The following is a 19,121-nucleotide window of genomic DNA, read 5'->3' as shown; positions in this document are numbered from 1 at the left end:
AATTGTAGCTCTGTGCTGTGTTTGTCTTAGATATAAATTAGATACTTTCTAAGAGATCCATTTTGCCTTATGTTGCAGGGAAAAAATCCCAACATTTTGTATGCTCAGTTATTTTAGTGTTTGTTCAAAGACTTATGCTAAAATTGTTTGATGTTCTGGGTTCAGTTCAGTCTAGCTCAGATGAATTGCTGATTGAAAATTCTTTCCTGGCTGTTTAAAACATCTTGCATCTAATGCAGGTGTTTTGTTGTTTTGTTTTTCTTCAACTGCCAATGTCCTCTCTCCTGGGAGTTGTACACCCTTCCCTTAGTTGGAAGTGTATTTTCCTCCTCCTCCAAATTACTTGACTCTTCTCTGGTCTCATCTCCACACAGCATAGTCTAATTTCTGGGAAGGATAGTTTAAGATTTTGTCAATTTTCAGCTGCATGAAGCCAACCTTAAAACACTTGCAAGTTGGGCATAGAAAATCAGGAAGTTCTAGTTGAATAAGAGAAAATGCATCAAGAAAAATAAGAAAATAAGCAGAAAAGAAAAGAGGAGGTAGAGAGATAAGTGCTTAGGCTTCTTAGAAGACAGCATGGGTTTGTTCTCTCCCCACTTGAAAGAAGCAGTAAGGTGTATTTCCCTTGGCAATTTGTGCTTTACTGCACATTTACAATGCTGTCAGCAGTCAAGTGCATCTGTTACTGCTCTCTTGCTATCTCATCTTCATGAGCAGGTACAGTTCCTCCAAAACTGTTTTGAGTTCAGTCTTTCAGGTGGTGGTATTCTCCTCTGAATGATACACATTTGATTGGGTTCATATGTGGAGCCCATAACTGATAGTCCCGACTTTCTGACCAAAGGCACCAACAGAGGAAAGAATGTGATTTAATTTTTATGGGCTTGAATTTGCATGCACTGTTTTGTCTTTCATTTGTAACACCAAGGGAGATGCTGGGACTTGGGTGACTGTGAAGAGAGACTGCTCTAAGATCTCCAGTGCACAGTGTCCATTGTTTTAACATGGCTTTAGAAACCTCACCACAGGGCTGAATAATAGATCTGCTGCAGAGATGAGGAACCTCATTGCTAGTTACTAAGCTTTTAATTTATATGAAGCTATGAATATGCAACAAACATTTGAAGAAATCAGTAGTTAACATATTAACAAAGGTGGGCTTCAGAAGCTGTCATACAAAGATGCATTAGGTTTTCTTGGAACTGGAGAAAGATAAAAGCTCAAGTCCACTATTAAGACACCCTTATAGGCTGAAAACATACCTCTTTTAACACTGTTACATTTAATTTCATTACTGTTTTGATGTTTAATCCAAAACTAAAATGCTAACACCTCTTTTTCCTGAGCTCCATTTCAGTTCTTTGCCCTTCCCTTTGCTGGAGTAGTTGAGACATTACGTAGGTCTGTATCAATTAAGCAACCTACATCAAGAGACTGGTAGAAGATAAAGAAATAATTCTAAAATACCAAATTCAAAGAAGGATTTTAGCACATGCTAAGTTTACAATGCTTGAGTAATCCTTTTGATACCCTGTTAAATCTCTGCTTTAGAAAAGTTCTTAGGGGAAGATCTATTTGGGAAGTGGAAGGATCAGGAGAAGGCACCTTCTATGTTAGGGGGAGGTAGGAATATATAATGTAAATTATTTCATAGTTAAAATGCTGGATAATTTTTTGTGCTCTGCTGAGACACTCTGCTGCCTAAAGTTCACCACCAGTGAATAACACAGTATTGCAGTTTTCCCTTCTATCTTATTTTGTAATGTGCATGAAGAGAAGAATTTATTTATTGTCTTTCCTGGACACAGCCTGGGACTGGCCCTCCTACATAGCCTGTTCTTGCCTTTGGCATTTTTCCCACAGCCCTTAGGATGCGCTTCCATATTTTTGTCATCCAGCCACACCCTGAAGAAAACTTAAAATAGAAGAGTGCTCAAGTGTAAAGGCAGACAGAGTAGGCTGTAAATGCCTCCATTTCTGTAGAGATAATAAATATAGAATGAGAAATGAAAAGCAGAGCGTAGTGAGAAGTTTAACGTTTTCCTGAAAAATGACCTTCTACCTCCCACAGGAAACTTCAATAGGAGAGAAGAGATGGAGCTGGGTAAGTAAAGTGGGTTTGCTCTGGATTATTACATACTAATTACTTTGACAGCTGCTTCTGAAGCAACATCTACATTCAGGGCATATGCAGTCATTCCACTCTGTCTGTCTCTGTAGATCTAATTCTGTCAGGCTGAATTATAATTCAAGATCAATGGGAGGAAGGGAGAAGTCTGTTTCAAGCAAATAGTAGCCCTAGATGATAAAAAAACCAAGAAAGATCCTTACCAGAGCCATTTAGGAAATTTGGATGAACACTGCAGATGGGATAAGAATCAGTGATTTAAAGGCTTTTCTACCTCTTGCTCTGCTTCCCTACATGTATACATAAGAAGAATATATGACTTAAAAAGAATATTGTTCATGTATCCAAGTGTCAAATACCAAGCAGTGGAAGAGATTGTCATTTAGTGACTTTGACAATGACTGGATTTCTGTATAAGTAAATTGAAAGTAGATCTTGTTATTTTCAAACAATTTTAAGATCAATTAATTCCCTACCATTTGTATGTTGCTGACTCACTGATTATTTGAGTCATTGTGGGCTAAGTCATGAGGTGTGATTAGGTTTGCCATATAGCCAGGTTTTCTCAGACAGGTTGTCCTGTTTCCAGACAGAATAAGAGGAAGGTGATTAATTATTCATGCTTTTCACAAAGCCTTGGAGAGGTACCACCCTTTCTTCCCCCATATGGATGCAATCCCTGTGGGGCTGTCTACCACCAGAATGGGGCAGAGTGACTGATCCCAAGTCTACCCGCTCTGCAGAGCCAGTGCTGCTACCTCCTCCCATCTGGACATGTCAGAGCCACCACAGTGCTGCCTTGTAGCTTCTGGACAGAAACCTTGGAGCCCTACAGGCAGAAAGCATCCATTTTTGTTGGTAAAATCGAGAACCATCAGGGACCACCAAGGTCTCACAGAGCTGACTGCTTTGGCTGTATTTTTTCCTCTGCATGCTTAGGCCTCTATGCATATTAAATTCTTCCTACTTTACCTACAAGACATAGAAAAAAATCTCTCTCAGATTGACTTGTGATGTAATAGATATGGAAATAATAGGGGTTTTATACAACTGATATACCTTCATATGTTGCAGACATTCTCACATCCAGAGATCTCTTAAGGAAGCAATAAGGAGGCTCATTTTACAGCCCAAAGCACCAAGGGATCTCATGTCTCTACTAATAATATTCTCAACCTTTTTCTCCTCACTAATCTTCTAAGTTACTGATTATTTTAAAACTTCAAACTTTTCTAAATAAAATTTAACCTGTTTTCTGGCTTTAAATTGCTTCCCATGTGCTTGGTGTTGCTAGGGAATAAAACCCCATTTTAAATATAAGCAACTGCTTTTTAAAGGAATGAGGTTTGTCTCTTATTAAAATTCAGTATTAAACTCCATATAGGCTAGTGCTTTTCTTTTGCCACTATATCACTCCCTTATTACGTATTAGGCTGACCCCAGTTTTGGGAGAATCACTTGGTTAGTTCTAAATATAGCACTGCATCTGCCCTTAAATAGGAGTGAAGGGGCAGTAGCCTTTATAGAGGAGAATTATTTGTTTTCCTTGGGCAGTGTTTGCTAAGCTGGGAAAGGCTGGTCTTCCTCTCTGCTTTACAGTTTTTCTATATCCCTAGGTAAGTAAATTTTCTATCCATGTTTTTCTTGCACAGAACAAATGAGAGTGCTTGTAGGAGGAGGTTGGGTGCTTTCCTGTAAAAAAAAAAATTACTTTCCTCAGGGAAAACAAGTGATAAGTAGGACACAAATTGATTCATGAAAAGCAAAACAAAAAAAAAATAAAGATTGTTTTGTTCTGTCCATAGTCACCTTGATTTTATTGTGTATTACATCCCCTCTGTTTCTTTCTGCATATAAAGAATTACATTGCAGAAATCTGTAGCTCTACTCATATATATGTTTTTCCAATTGCACAAATACTGGCAATGCCACTTTCTTGTGTGCTTATACTGTATGATTTTTTTCTGAAGTCTGTGTGTAAATAATTAAGCATAAAATCCTGTAATAGCTGGCAAAACTATTTGGCCTGCTGAAGAATGGGATGTAGGTGGGCAAAAAAAAATCTACTTTTATTTTGTGTCTGCCATGCTTTCATGTACATGTTTCCAGAAGATGTGTTTCTGGTTCTGTATTGCTGTATACTAAATGATATGTTCTGGGCCACATGAAAATTCCAGCTAAATACCACTGATAGAATCTTAGGAAATCAATATATGCTCTTGAAACCATGCCTGTGTGTTGATAATGCCTATGAGCCAATAAAAGTGCCATAATGAAAGATAATGAATACTGGGATATGATTTTTATAATCTCACTGTCCAACATTCTTAGCTGTCCAGTTGAAGGGATATAATACACATGCCAAGTGCAGTCTTCAAACTTTATCAGAACATGTTTGAACTCTGTGCATTGGGAATGTTAGGGTGGTAAAGATCCAAGTCAACGTGGGCAAATTTAGCCTCATTTACTCCCCAGCCTTGCATGACCATGAATTCACAAGGTAACATCCACTTTAGTACCTATCTGGGATATATACTGTGCAGTTATATGTACACATGGAGAGACATATTAGAAATTTTGTCAAATCAGTTTTTTATCAAAATAGTTTCTTATCAAAGTGGAGATGAATTAACCAGATCCTCTACATACCATTCTGTTTAGACTGCACTGTCTAGAGCTGCATAATGGCTCATGATGGTTTTACAAGATTGCCACCAAAGTCAGTTTGTGGGAGAAAATTATTACATGCTATTAAGTCTACAATTGGAAAGGATCACATATTTTTTGAGGCAATATGGTAATTTTTATACTGGTCATTAAGAACAATTAATAGAAGGTGGGTTTTTTTTTCTATCTTTTATTATGGTACATAGGTGATAGGGATTTAAATATATTTCATCAGTTAAATATCAAGGGCTTTTATGCACCATAAAAGTATAAACTGGCAGCTTCCTGAAAACATTAAACTTTGAAGAATGTGGAGAACATCTTGGAGAACAAGAGACAGAGAGAAAAAAATGTCTAAGTCATGAGAAAGAAAGGACAAGCCCTCAAATCAGTGCAAATGGTCAAAGAAATTTCTGACTATGTGAGGACAGGCAAGAACTCATGAATAATATTTGGCACTTCAGATGGCCAGGAGCAGAGTTGTGCACAGAAGTACATGTTGCATGGTATAGCACTGGCAGGTCAGGCTGAGAAATACATACTGTACAGTGCATTGCTGGTGACATGAGCCTTCTGAACCTGGGAATGCACCTTGTCCATCTATGGCGAGTGCAACCATGTTCTTCTTCCCATGGCATTTGTCAAGCCATCCATCAATTTAGCAGGTTGTGTGCCTGCTCCCTGAGGCAATGTAAATGATCATGCTACAATTTACTGCTTGTCCTTTAAATCTTAAATTAACTCACTTATCAGACTAACATTGTTTATATCAGACCCTTGGCTTCTCTGCTCAGGAATGTGGCCCCTTGTCACGTGGTCCTAGATTATGGCTTTCTATTCAGGTCAGTATTACTGTGTCACAAAACTATGCATACATATCCTGACCTGGGAGCTCAGCCTTTTACTCACAGTCAAGTAAAAATTGTTATATATTGTTATAAAAATTGTTATGTTGCAAAGCGTGAAGAAATGTATGTTTATGTAAACTGACTTAAACAGTCTAATTCACCTTAATCCTTAAGGACCTTTTGGCTGAGGTAATATTTTTCTTTGTATTTAATAATCTTCTGGGTGGTTTATACAGCACATTGATTAGTGCACTTAAGGTCCTTTTGATGTCCCCAGCATTTACAGTCATAGAAACAAATAGGAATAATAATAATAAAAAGAAAGGAGTACAATGCTACATTGCACTAACAATGTAAAGGTCAGATGAGACACCAAATGTTTTAGGATCATTTTTTTCATGTAATTCTAGGTATTTTTCTTGAAATCTAGGGTCGTTAATAGGATGTGCATGGATGTAACTCGAGGATTGTTTATGACATGCAGGCCATATATTTCAGCAATGCCTCCAAAAATCTTGCAGTAGAACTTGGTAAATAAGACTTGATATTTTCTTTTTGTTATAATCATTCAGATAATTTGTCTTTCTCTAGACTTGTACTTTTTTGTTGTTGCTGTTACTGAGCTCTCAATTTTCCTCTGGGATTTTTCCCCCAATTTCTCTGCTAGACCATTTCCTTCATCTCACTTTTAGTTAGAGTCAGTTCTACCAATTCACTTGCCAATATAACTAGGTCTCCAGACACTATCCTTAATAAAATTTTGGTTCATCTAAATCAATAAATTCACTGGGGTTAAGCTGTCATCAGCATATCATGTTCTCTGTGTTAGTGGTAGTTGTCTAAATATTGGAATATATTCAAAAATCTCATATAAATGTGTATCAGTGGAAAACTGGTAAAACAGTCAACATACTGTTCTTAGGAATACAGTATAAACTTCTTTTATCAGGAGCTTAATACCCTATATGCTGTTTTGACAGTGGGACTTTGATTTTGCTTTTTTGATACTTGTCCTTGCAGCACAATTAAATATTAAATACATAGTCTGCAAATGTTGCTGTAATTAACTGATGATTATTATTACATTTGGAATTGTTGCTAGGTAGCTCCCCTCTGTGTTAACAGAAGGAAAAGTGAGTCTGGATACTAAAAAGCTCTGTAAATTGTTTGTATGAAAGATATGAGTAGCTGGCTACACTTGTTTCTATACTAAAGGTGTTTGGGTAAATGTGAAAATATATGAACCAAAATCTGAGGAGTCTTGGGTGCTGAAAAATAGAAGTAAATACTAATTTACTAATTAAAATGTAAGTTTTACATTTTAAAAAGGCTGGAAAAGGCTGGACTCTAAATGACAGTGGTGTTTTCTCCTCTCTCAAAAAAGAAAATAACTTAGACTGATCTATCCAGATAAATGGGCATTACTCTGCAATCCTTATAAAGTGAATCTCAGTGTGAATTATATATGTAGCAACATTTACACTGCATGGCATGTTGATAAATTCACAGAACTATTTAACTTGGTCACTTGTGAACATGAGTAGTGTTTTACAGTAGAGTGAGCTAATCTGTGTTTGTCTTTTGTACCTTCATTTAGGCAAAAAGGCTAATTAAAAATAGAAAAAAAAATTAAAATTATACCATTATTTTCCCAGTTAACATATGAACTAAAGTGAAATCCAGTGTCATATACACAATAGTCACACAGTTAGGAAGAAAACCAGTGTTTAACGTCTGCAGGTGCAGAGCCACATGATGTACAGATATCAAAACCAGGAGAAGCCAAGGCTGCTTGTGGGTCTGTGCAACTCTGCTCATGTAACCAAGACATTGTGTCATATGATGGGTTAATAGGTGAGGGGTCACGTCAGCTCAGCATTGTATGAGGCCATCTAACTGACCCAGCATCTCTGTAAGGGGCTGAACTAACTTGGGTCATGCTAGGTTTCTTATTTCTCTATAAATGTGGCAGTGTATGTCTTTAATGCCCATAGTAATGTTGTAAACCTAATTTATTTTTGTTTTGCAGTGTCTTGTGCTTTGCCCAAAGCTCTCATTACTGGACCTGTGACTTGTCATTCTCATATCTTGAAAAAGACCTGAAAAGGTAACTCTAAGTTATGCAGAAGCTGCAGATCTGAGGTGATAAATTGCAAAAATCTCTTTAGATCTCTAAACATTTTAAAATAAGATGTGAGTTCAATTAAATATACCTACTATTTCCTCCTTGCTTTTTCTTGGAAAAGTAGCTGATATGAGAACATCATAATTTGGGAGTATCTGACTCTGCCTTTGATTATCTGCAAGTAACAATCAGACACAGTTACAGTTTTTTACTCTACTTAACCAATGAATACCTTTTATCTTTTTTTGACAAATACTATATGCTGGAAATATGGCATATATTAAAATGGTATACATAAATTATGGTATATATTAAAATGATGATTTTAACTTGTAAAATGTTTTATCTAAATTAATATAAGAATTTATTTTCAAATCCCTTTGAGCTTTCATTTGATATACATCATGAAAACTGCTTATTTATGTGACATTTTGTTACAAATTAGTATTTTTGGTGTGGGTCTGAGGAAGGTTCTTCTTGCATGGTCTACATCCAGGCAGGGCCAGGCTGTGGGGAGCTGGAGATTGGTTATGCTGTGTCATTTCTAGGGCAGACACTGATGGCCCTGGGGACTGACATAGGGTCCTGGGCTGTGGGCAGGGTAGGAGGAGCTCTGGAGGAGGCTGGGCTGGGGCAGCCAGGTCCATTGCTGTCCTCAGACCCTGACACCCTGTTCATGTGTTCCCTGGGTGAGCTGGTGTTGCTTCACTTGCCATGGGTGCCCTGAGGTGGATCCCAGGCCATGCCTCAGCCTGTGCCCTGGGTGCTGGCATGGCAGCCTCCACCCCACAGGGAGGATAACAACAGGGACACTCCTCTCAGCTTTTAGTAGGGTATTGGATGTCACTGCAATAATTAACCTGAATAAATTTTCATCTGCTTTATAGACTTATACTGGAAGCTTGCTTCTGTTGTCACTGAAGTGTAGGTGCCTTGTGGGGGAGGTTTTGGCTGTTCAGTTGGGATCCCTCGCCAGTGCTTGGGACTAATTGCCCAGGAGTAGAGAACCCCATACCCCACCAAGGCTGCAGTTACACGAGCTGGCACCTACAAGGCTCGTGATATTCCCCACTTTTGCAAGAAGTTGCCAACATATTTCTAATAAGCACAAAGGGATGTAGGCACCTCCATGTTCTTTTAATAATATGGTTGGTAATCTGTTTAACTCTAACTCAGTGGGAAATGTGCACTTGTTCCCTACACTGCTTCTAAGAATATTGAATCAAATATCCAAATATTGATAAAAAACTATACCATACTTTGGAGAAAGTCCACAAGAAGGAAACCAGAATGATTTATAGGCCAGGAAAAATAATCCACAAGGGAAGATTGCATGAGCCAGCTTTGTTGAGTTTAAACAAGAGAGCAGGAAAGAAAAGTAAAGAAAATCTTCAACAGGCTGCTACAAAAGTGAGCTAATACTGTCTATTTGTTGTCATGGTGAATTGAACAAAACATAGTGAGCATAAATTGCCAAAGTGGAAAAAGTGAAAGGTTTGAAGAGCAGAGAGCTGAAATGCCTAACAATGGCCAAAAACCTGTCAAATTTCCATCCCTGGAAATTTCTCTGGAGGCGTTAAATGACATCTGCAAAGAAGGAGAAAAATGATTCAGTGAAAAATCTTTTACACCCTCATCTATGATTCCATAGCTCATGCTGCACAACTGATAAAATACAGCCTGAGGTACCCACGTGTGTGACTGATGGCTCTATTTGTCACAAATTGGTGCAATTTTATACATTTGCACATATTCACACACATGTCTACATATCAGAAAATATCAAACCAAAGAGCCTGAAATATATGGCTAAATGTGTGCATGGCTAAATATATGGCTAACTTCACTCTCTGCAGGAATTACTGGTTGTCACAGAGGAAGAATGTCTTCAATAGCAGTGCCATTTTACCAGAAGAGGCACAAGCACTTTGATCAGTCCTATCGCAACATTCAGACAAGATATGTACTTGAGGAATATGCAGCAAGAAAGTAAGTGCCGTGTATTTGAGCATAAGTAGGTCTCTGTTTTGGGTAGTCAGTTCTTAGAATCAAGATACTTATCTTTCCCCTCCACCCCAAAAAAAAGTGATTTATACAGAATTATAGTTTTCCACTTCCTTCCATTAGCATGCTCCTTGTTTGTTGTCTCCACCAGCATAAACTTCCTAGCAGCATTGCAAGATACCTACATAGACCTTTTAGCTTAGGATTTGTCCTGTTTGGTACCTCTAAATTGAAAATTCTTCCTTGTAGGCTAAAATTGAAACTCTGACATAAGAAAAATTGACATGAAATTTATTGTAAGTCATAGAAACAACTTTTTACCCATTCCTTCTGTATGACATGATGATATTCCTTCTCCTGAAGTTGGCTATAGCTAATTATAGTTTTAGTGATTCAATTTCCTTTTTAAACTTAAATGAAAGCTTAATGCTTCTCATTTGAAATCTCAGTGTTTTAACCAGAAAATACACATTCTTTGTATCTCAAAGCCTGAAACATTGTATTGTGGTTGCTTTAGAATCACCATTCTCCCTACTTGGTAATTAACATGCCTGCCTAGCTGTCTAGCTGGTCCAGTTTCCCTTATGAAAGAGGACAGTTGCAGAAAGATCTGTGAAATACAGAAAAGCAGGAATACTTCAAAACAGACAATGCTATGTATTATATGTATTATGATTTGTGTATTAGACAGTCTGGTACCCTTGAGGTTCACTGACAGGCTATCATCACACCTGAATGATTGAAGACTGAAATAAATATAAATTTAATAGAATGAAATAAAAATGCCTAATGACCTCAGTGACAGATGATGGGCATAAAGCTCTTGAAAGACAAGTGACAATCAGCACAGTGCAGTCATTGAAGATACAAAGGTTTCTCACTGAACTGTGCTCAGTCATGGTGCTCAGCTCATTCAGCTCAAAGTAATTTCTTTGACATTTGTGAGTTCATGTTTTACCTGAATTGCTGGGTTATAACAATCTATTTTATATTTGAAGGGCTGCTTCCAGGAAGGCTGCTTATTATGAATCGACTGGCTTGGGCAAAACCACATGTAGACTCTGTGCCAGGAGGGCACGCACCTTGGCACATGAAGCAATGCAGGAATCCAGGAAAAGGTAAAGCTCTCTTGGTCCACTCTGACCTGTGTAGTGGCTCTGGTCCCAACTCATTTGCCAGGGCACTTTTCTGAGTTGACAAGACTGGAGGCTTCTCTGTCACTGTTCTTCACTAATCTGTTTTGGCTGGAACACTAAATGACTGAGTGTCACTTTCCGTCTCATATTTCAACCCAGAGTTGTTCCCCTGGTCCCCACTCTGACCCTTGAAAACAGCTTTAAACCAAAAATAAATTAGAATCCATCTGGTTATCCAGAACTCATTTTGAACAGAGCTACTCCACTATTCCTAAATTTCTAATTTGGACCAATTAAAATGTTTTAATTTCTTTCCTGAATATCAAAAGGGTTTATCGTCATGTCTCAGTTACTGCCTTAATAAGAGTCTCAGAGTAACCATGCTGATGGCAATATTCCCCTTAGTGAATTTCACTGTTTCTGCTCTGTTTTGCTCTACAGTTACTGCACCAAAGACATGGAGGATTTATATTACAAGAAGGAATTCTGCCTTGTTTGTAGAAAATAGGTTGTGCAAATCATACACATCCATATGGTTCTGGTACTTGGATTGGTTTGAAATATATAACCTTCAAATAGAAATCTCTAGGAAAATCAAATGATTTTATATACTTTAGGTTTTTGAAACTGTTTTAAAATTCAGCAATATAAAAAAATGGCAAGACATGGCTGGTATTTAAAGTATGTTGAAATGGAAGGTACAAATAAATTTTTTTAAAGTATCAGACAAATAATAGCTTGATTCACTGGATTTCATGGAAGTTTTCTTATTTAGGTTATGCTTTCAGAGTCTTGCCATATGTTGACTATATTGACAGATATGTTAGAAATATCTGATATTCAGTACCTTTTTTTGTCCTGTGAAGGAAAAAAGTAGCATAGGCTGTTTACTGAATCAGCATGAATGAAGGAAACTGAGCTAGTTCCTCCTAAAAAAAATTTACAAATTGGAGTGTTTTTAGAAATTCTGAAGAATCTGTGGAATTATGTTTTCAGAGAACAACTCACAATTTTTTCAAAACTTTGTATTTTCCCTGGTAGTATCTATAATACTTCCTGCTCATCTTTGTCAAGGGACAGCTTTTTTTGCATTCAACTGTTCATCAAATCCTTGTGAACTCCTTGGTCTGTATCTTTTGGGTGAGGTCAGGTGAAACAGCCCGTGGAGCTACAAGAGCTCCCAGGTTCTAAATCTTCTAAAGCTAAAGATACTAAGTGAGCTAGGCTCAACTTTTGCTGTGAACAGCTATTGAACTTGCCTTCACTCCTCTGCCTTCTTGTGTCCATGGGAAGGAAAATCAGGGGCCAGAAGGAGGCTAGGCAGGTTCTTGATCTTGATTATCAGAGGATTGTGGGGAACCATGTCAATGTGAACATGGCAGAATTCAAGACTTAGAGATATGGCCCCACAAATACAGGGGGAAAGAATATGAAGAAAATTCACATGATTTCACATACTCAGGGTATGCAGATAGATGCTAAAAATTGTTCCTAACCTAAATTTTACATCCTACTGATATGGTTTCAGAGCCCTTGGTTGCCAGATGTGTATGAGTGGCAAACTTAAAGCTTGACAATGGTTATCTGATTTTTTTTCTTGTCCCACAGGAGTCATGAGCAAAAGTCTCATGTAAGTGATGAGAAAAGAATCCGTTTTGCCAGTGAGTTATCTGCTTTGGAAAAAGAGATTCACACAGCCAGGCACCGTGCTCGAGAACATCTGGATAGACTTGCTGTGCAAAGAATGGTACCTGCTGAATCTTTTTGCTCCTATGCAAAAATAATGACAAGATGTACTGAAATTTAGGCCTGCGCTTCAAATATTTGTAGTGATTAACCATTTTTTTTCTGAATTTAAGGTCTCCTACCCTATTTGAGTCTGGTGCCAGATGCTTCTTTTTTTTTCCCATGTTTAATAGGTAGAAGAAAATATGGCTCTGGAAAGACATATAATTGAAGAAAGAATAAGTCGAGCCCCTGAAATTCTAGTGCGGCTGAGGTCTCACACTGTCTGGGAAAAGATGTCTGTGAGCCTTTGCTTTACTGTACAAGGATTTCCAATGCCTGTTGTACAATGGTAAGAGACTGGCCTTTCCTAGCCCTCTAAAAATGTTGTTAAGCTTTTTTCATTTGAAAGTTATGCCATAACTGATAAGTGTCATGTATATAATGGCTTTGTTAAATCCCCTTTATAATCCTCCTAGATGTGTTGGATTGTAGCAGTTGATACTACAGTGGAAGGAGTGGGAGGAAAACTTGCTGAGTGGCCTTGTGCAATGTGAGAAACGAGCATTTCAGAAGGCAGACAGTGGAAGGCATTCCAGTCTTTCTGGCCACTGAGTCTCCTGAACACAAACTAGCACGTGGCAAAATGCACAGAACTCGCAGGCTACTTTCTAAGCCTGTGTAAATGTGCACAGCACCACTGTTGTCATGGCTGGATCTGTGGTCATTGAGGAGGACATAAAGGTCCTTTCAGCTGCTCTCCTCTCTGGACAGGTGCTGTCCTGTATAAATGAAAGCTTCAGGCTGGGCTGTAAAGACCTATCATGAGGCATAATTCAGTTGCTGCTCCCCTTTATGTGCTGAAGCATTTTAGTATGGCACATGATAAAGTTTGCTTCCCATCTTGTATCAGGGTTAGTGGATTTGAAAGTTCGAGCCCCAGGCTATCTTCTCTTTACTTCTTTTCCTCATCTTCTAGATTGAGTGTGCATCTTCTCTTTCCACTTCCTTGCTGCTATGATGGTCCTGATTTTCCTTCATGGACCAATATGTACCTATCCATACACACTATAAAATACTCTGTGCAAGTAGAGAGAGTTCAGATGCTAGTAAATGATATCTTGATCCAAAGATCTACCAGATGAATTAATAGTTGCTGATATTTGAGTTTTATTTTTTTCTTGATTGTCAGGTACAAAAATGAGGAATTGATTTCTCCTGCAAGTGATCCAACAAAGTACAGAATTGAAAGCAAATATGGAGTACATGTGTTACATATAAACAGGTAAGTCTTTCTGGGGAATAAAACAGTTTTTTTATATTCTATGCAAAGTATTTTATATAAAATAAAATTTAAAATTCACACAAAGGCTGAAAGAGAATTATTCAATTCAGCACACTTTTCTGATGGTACTTACTTTTAGGCTGGAGAAGGTTCACTGAGTACCTGAATATTAGATTATGAAAATGAAATGATAATTTAGATATTTGTATTCATTAACCTCAGCAATCTATGAGATATAAAAAGAGGAGGCGAGTAGCTGAAAAAATGGTAGATAATATTTTATTAGAATTATATCTTTTTAGCATTTGAAGTGGAAAATTATATGTTATTGTCATGACGAAGCTCTTTTAGGTAAACAAAATTATAGCTGGGCAGGCCAGGGATACACAACTGCATTTGTTTTCCTATATGCTAGGTCCTGCTTATTTTTTATCTCCTTTTTTTTTTCTTCCAGAAAGTAAGCAAGTGTAAATTACTTTTTTTAAAGGTTCTAATATAATTAATTCTATTTTTTCAAAATGTTAGCTTTGTGATACAGAACATGCTTGGGTATAACAGCTTCCCATACACTAATCCCATGCTTTCCAAAACAGTTGAAATGTTACATATGACTTGGTGTATGCTTTTTTAAAAAATATAAAAACCCAATAAAAATGAAGAAATTACTGCAATATTTAAATAGAAAATTAATATCTAGAGCAGAGACAGAAACCCCTTCTTTTAATTTCTCCAGAACATGAGCATCAGCTGTGCTGAAACAGCTGGAATATTTGTGGCTAACACTTGGCTGGCCAAACATTTAATCTTCTCTTCTGTCTCCATCTGTCAGCAGTGGAAGCAGCCCTGAGCACAGCCTTGTGGCATTAGTACAGAAAATAAGCGCATCATTCCTTCTGCCTTTGGGAAAGACTGCTTGCCTTTGTCATCCTTCAGCCAAGTCCAGCCCAACTGTCAACCTTTCCATAGCTCAGGATGGCAGAAACACATCCCTGTACAGAACCTGGCAGCAAGAATCACCAGGTTGTTGCTTCCTAAGATTCTTCAAAGGCACTCAGTCTTCTACCCCCAGGGCATGCTTGCTGACTGCTCTCTGTACCCATGGAATCTGTTCTTACCACTGTTTCTTCCTACCAAGATTACTTTGGAAGACAATAACAGGAGGTTAAAATACATAAACAGCTTGTCCTTTTGCACTCCTCTCCCTTTTAGCAGAGAAATGGAAAACCCTCTCCTTTGTTTGGATATGTGTGAATGCCAGTCAGGAGATGAAACTTTGGTCACTTCCTGATGGTGAGTGACTGTGACTGTATTTCCCTTGGTTAGCACTCCTGAGGAACTGCTTGGTGAGTCCAGATGCCAGTTATGTAGTATGTAGGTCCCCTTGTGATATTTTGTGAGTAAATAGCTTTTAGAAGAAATGAGAATCAGTGCTGATGCTGCTTTCTGAGCACCTGTAACCATCAAGCTGAAGGGTATTAATGGCTTCCATCACCCTTTGGTGATTTTTCTCTCTTTTCTCTGCTGGTTATCAGTCACGTAGTCACAAACAGCTTTGGGAGTGTTCAGACCCAGCTGTATTTCAGGCAAGTTCAGACATACCACAGAGCCATTTATTGGCACCCACTCAGGTTTCCCCACCCCCTGTCTGCTAGTCCCAGACCTGTATGTATTCATGCAGACTCCCTAACATTCCTCCAAGCTGCCATCTTCAGAGACTCTTGCTGCATTTCTCTTTCATTCTGTCTGGCAGTGTAGTCTTTTTGCCACCTAAAGATTCCTTGCTGCTCTCCCACAGATTTCCCTTCTACACTTTAAATAATACTGGGGGGTGGTTATAATTTATAGAGTTTATTAAATTAAATTTTATAATTTAATTTTTTCTTTATTACTAATCCATTTTTTCATCAGCTGTATCTTCTGTACTAAAAACACAGAAAATGGGCATGCAGGAAGTGGAAGACCGTTTTGTTAACACATAATTAATTGTATCATGTATTAAAAGAAATAGATGTATAGATAATGGTTAAAATATATGTTATTATTAATGCTCTTATACAAACATATCAATTAATTCTCTATCTTCCACTAATATCTTTGTGCACTTGCATTTTGTATTTTATGAATAATTTGTTTTTCTGGGAGGTGGAGCCATCAGGAGTTTCTTCCTATCCACTTCTGTGCCCTCCTCAGCTGTTCATACTAAAGTGCTGAGCTGAATGTAATCTTATCCACAGCCGCTCAGAACGGCCTTGGAATTTCTTGGCTACTTTTCTAGCACTTCAGCGAAGCCCAGGGAGTGAACTTTTTCCTTCTGATGCAAGTGTGATATTTATTCCTGTAAGTATTCCCTGATCCCAGTGGAAACATTCTTGAAGCACCAAAACCTTACTGTCACCTTGTTGTCTTAAAGTAGTAACTGGACACAATTTCATCCGCCACTGTTTGCTGTTCTCCAGCACCCACAAACCTATACAGTAGCCAGATAATTTTAATTTCTCTGTCTCTTATTTTTTATTATGCAGTGTTCTCAATTGCCATATTTTCTGTGTGCATTCAGTGCTATTGTGACTATATAGTGGCTCTTTTTTGCTCCTTTTAAACTTCTTCAAATGGGAGTTTGAGCTAAAGATCTCACTTGAGCTGTAAAGAAAAAGAGTTTGGAGTTTAATTTTGTTCTTTGCAGATCTCATAATGATTGCAAAAGTGATATGCACTGGTGGTTCATCCCATCTTTCAACTCACATTCATAAGTTATTAGGAGGAGACTGTGAGGAATCATTGGAGGGAAAGCTCTTGGTAGTTCAAATAAATCATACATGTCTGAGAATGTGTGGGTTTGTTTAAAATGTAATTTTTATCTCATATAATTTAACAATGCATAGGCACACAGTACAAGAAAAGATTTCTGTATCAGTGGTAGTCAAGATGAGGCGTTGCTTTATGAAATGGCTGAAAAATATTTTCTACCTGAGTGATTACCTCAGTACTTAACAGTTGTAACATTTTTAACTTCTTGGTTGCTAATAGCGTTTAGCAACAGAGTTGGGCTTTTTTGTTTCTTTGTTTACTCTGAAGATTTATTAAGTGGATCGTTGGGTTTTATTCAGCTGCGATTGGCTATGTTATATTCCCACTACGTGTGTAGAGGAGCCAGCAGGATGCTCTTCCCTGCGGGCATTCCTGACTGCCACCCCTCAGTGAGCGGGAGGGTGAGGACGGTAGGAGCAGGGGAGGACGTTTGACATTCCAGGGGACTGTCAGTGTGGTGTGGCCACACGGATTCACATACACAGGGCTCAAGGTCTGACAGCACTTTTCCTTCCCTTAGGGCCCTGTCCCTGTCCTGTGTGACAGCCGGGGCCGGAGCGGTGCGAGCGGCGGCAGCGCCGGCAGAGCGCAGTGTGGCTCCTGCCGGCAGCGGGCACAGCCGGCCCAGCGCCGCTGCGCCGCTTCTAGGGGAAAGCTTAAAAAACGAACCGTCTCTTCTAGCTATTCTCATTTAACAAATGACCCTGTGCGGTCAGTAGAGTGCTATTTTAGTTTGATTAGGCACAAAAGGCTGGAGATGATTTAATCTGGAGAGCTAGAGAGCGAGGCGTGCCCTTTCCCTGGGGTGGAAGCAGAGCAGAGCGGAGGCGCGGAGACAAAGGCGATCCTGCGGCGCAGCCCGCAGAGCCTTTGAGCTGAGCAAGGTGGGTGGGTGATGGACTGCAGCTCCCTGGGCTTAGCCGGTATGCAGCATCAGTGGCTGTACAGGCAGCAAAATGCTGTACTGCTCCTTTCCTCGCTGAAAGGCAAACTACAGCCCCCAAATCCGTGATCTTCTGACTTGGCAGTCACTGTCCCCTGTAACCTGCTGTAGCTGGGAGCTTGAGGAGATGGCCACCTGATAACAGCAGTCCATTTCCCCTAAACATGAAATCCAAACAAACAAAAAGAATCAGTCAGATTCATTCTGACTGGAGAATCAGGGCAGGAGAAGGCAATTCTGTGGAGTATTTCCACAATTTGATGTCTCATAATACTGAACACATTGTCATTTGAATTCAAAAGAGTAATTTTTAGCCGTGTAATTTACTGTGTACTGCCTCGTGTTCTTTACATGCACTGAATTGTGTTCTGATTCAGGCAAAGATGCTATTTCTCTCTTAACTCCTGTGTTTAAATGTACACTAGTCAGTTGGATGAATATATGCATTTAAATGTATTAGGCCGGGGAATATTCCCCACACAAGTATTAGCACTTCAGAACCTCATGTGGATTTGGAGCAATTTAATATTTGCAGAAAAGTATTAGTATCTTGGGACAGATACAGTTCTGCGCTCACATTTTATGCTATCTAAATGTACTCTATGCATATTTTATCTGACCTTTGTAAAAGCTGAAAAACACATTCTCCATCATAAAACAAGAATAACTGTTAGACCACACCTTTCCTCCTGGGTACTTCAAATGTAGTTTCTAACCGGTCTTGACTCAGTGCACTTTACAGTGTAATTTAGGAAATCTAAGATTTTTTTAACATGCAAGGAAATAGATAATTTCCAAGGATAATCCTCCATCTGAGCATTATCTGGCACAAAAGTCAGAACCTTATGTAACTTGCCATCCTGTCCAACTTTCTTCATAGTGAATATGAAACAAAAATGCTGCCTAGCTCCTAGCCACTAAAACCCTACATTTCCAATATAAGATTTAAAGGGGTCTCAGTGAGTACTAGGCTGTCTGAGATGGTTTATTTCTCTTCTGGAGAGTCAGAGGAGTTATCATAGCAAAGACATATAAACTGCTTTCAAAGAAATAAGCTACAGAAAATGGGTAGAGTTGTTATGACTTCTTAAATAGTAAGAAGTGCCTGGCCTGTGGAATTGTGTGTTCATAATAACTGTAAGAGCCTCATTTCTCTTCATAAAAAACAAAGGATGCTGAAAGAATGTGGTCAGCTATTTGGTTAGTTACTTCTTATGTTCTTCCTGAGAAAATTAATTATAACTCTCACTAACTTTTGTAAAATATTTGCTTTCAGATTTTGAGCTTCTTTTGGCTAATGATATTACCCTTTTGTGAACCTCCTGTTTGTTCTAGAGACATTTAAAATAATATTCTGTTTTCTCTAACTTGGACACCATCACAAACAGAAAGAGATCATCAAAAGATGTATTTTGCTGTTTCTTAGGAGAGCAAAACTATGGGGAGGGG

The 19,121-nt window shown here is 38.5% G+C and overlaps 1 protein-coding gene across 2 annotated transcripts in view; it reads left to right on the top strand.

The window, feature by feature from the left end:
* Positions 1 to 19,121, top strand: part of MYOM2 (myomesin 2) — a 119,737-nt gene that overhangs the window by 40,433 nt on the left and 60,183 nt on the right. Inside the window, exons 1-7 of one of the 2 annotated variants that reach the window (XM_021551264.3) lie at positions 3,611 to 3,747; positions 7,676 to 7,753; positions 9,628 to 9,760; positions 10,774 to 10,893; positions 12,520 to 12,658; positions 12,831 to 12,988; positions 13,829 to 13,921. In XM_021551264.3, the coding sequence (XP_021406939.1) occupies positions 9,654 to 9,760; positions 10,774 to 10,893; positions 12,520 to 12,658; positions 12,831 to 12,988; positions 13,829 to 13,921 (617 nt within the window). In that variant the 5' untranslated portion in view covers positions 3,611 to 3,747; positions 7,676 to 7,753; positions 9,628 to 9,653. Of the gene's footprint in view, positions 1 to 3,610; positions 3,748 to 7,675; positions 7,754 to 9,627; positions 9,761 to 10,773; positions 10,894 to 12,519; positions 12,659 to 12,830; positions 12,989 to 13,828; positions 13,922 to 19,121 lie in introns of those variants that run through there. The other variant, XM_077782382.1, reaches the window with a different exon arrangement.

The sequence above is a fragment of the Lonchura striata genome, chromosome 3 (assembly GCF_046129695.1).
Source record: "Lonchura striata isolate bLonStr1 chromosome 3, bLonStr1.mat, whole genome shotgun sequence".
NCBI classification, from domain to species: Eukaryota; Metazoa; Chordata; class Aves; order Passeriformes; family Estrildidae; genus Lonchura; species Lonchura striata.
Note: the sequence above shows the minus strand (reverse complement) of the source record. Positions and strands in the feature narration are given on the sequence as shown.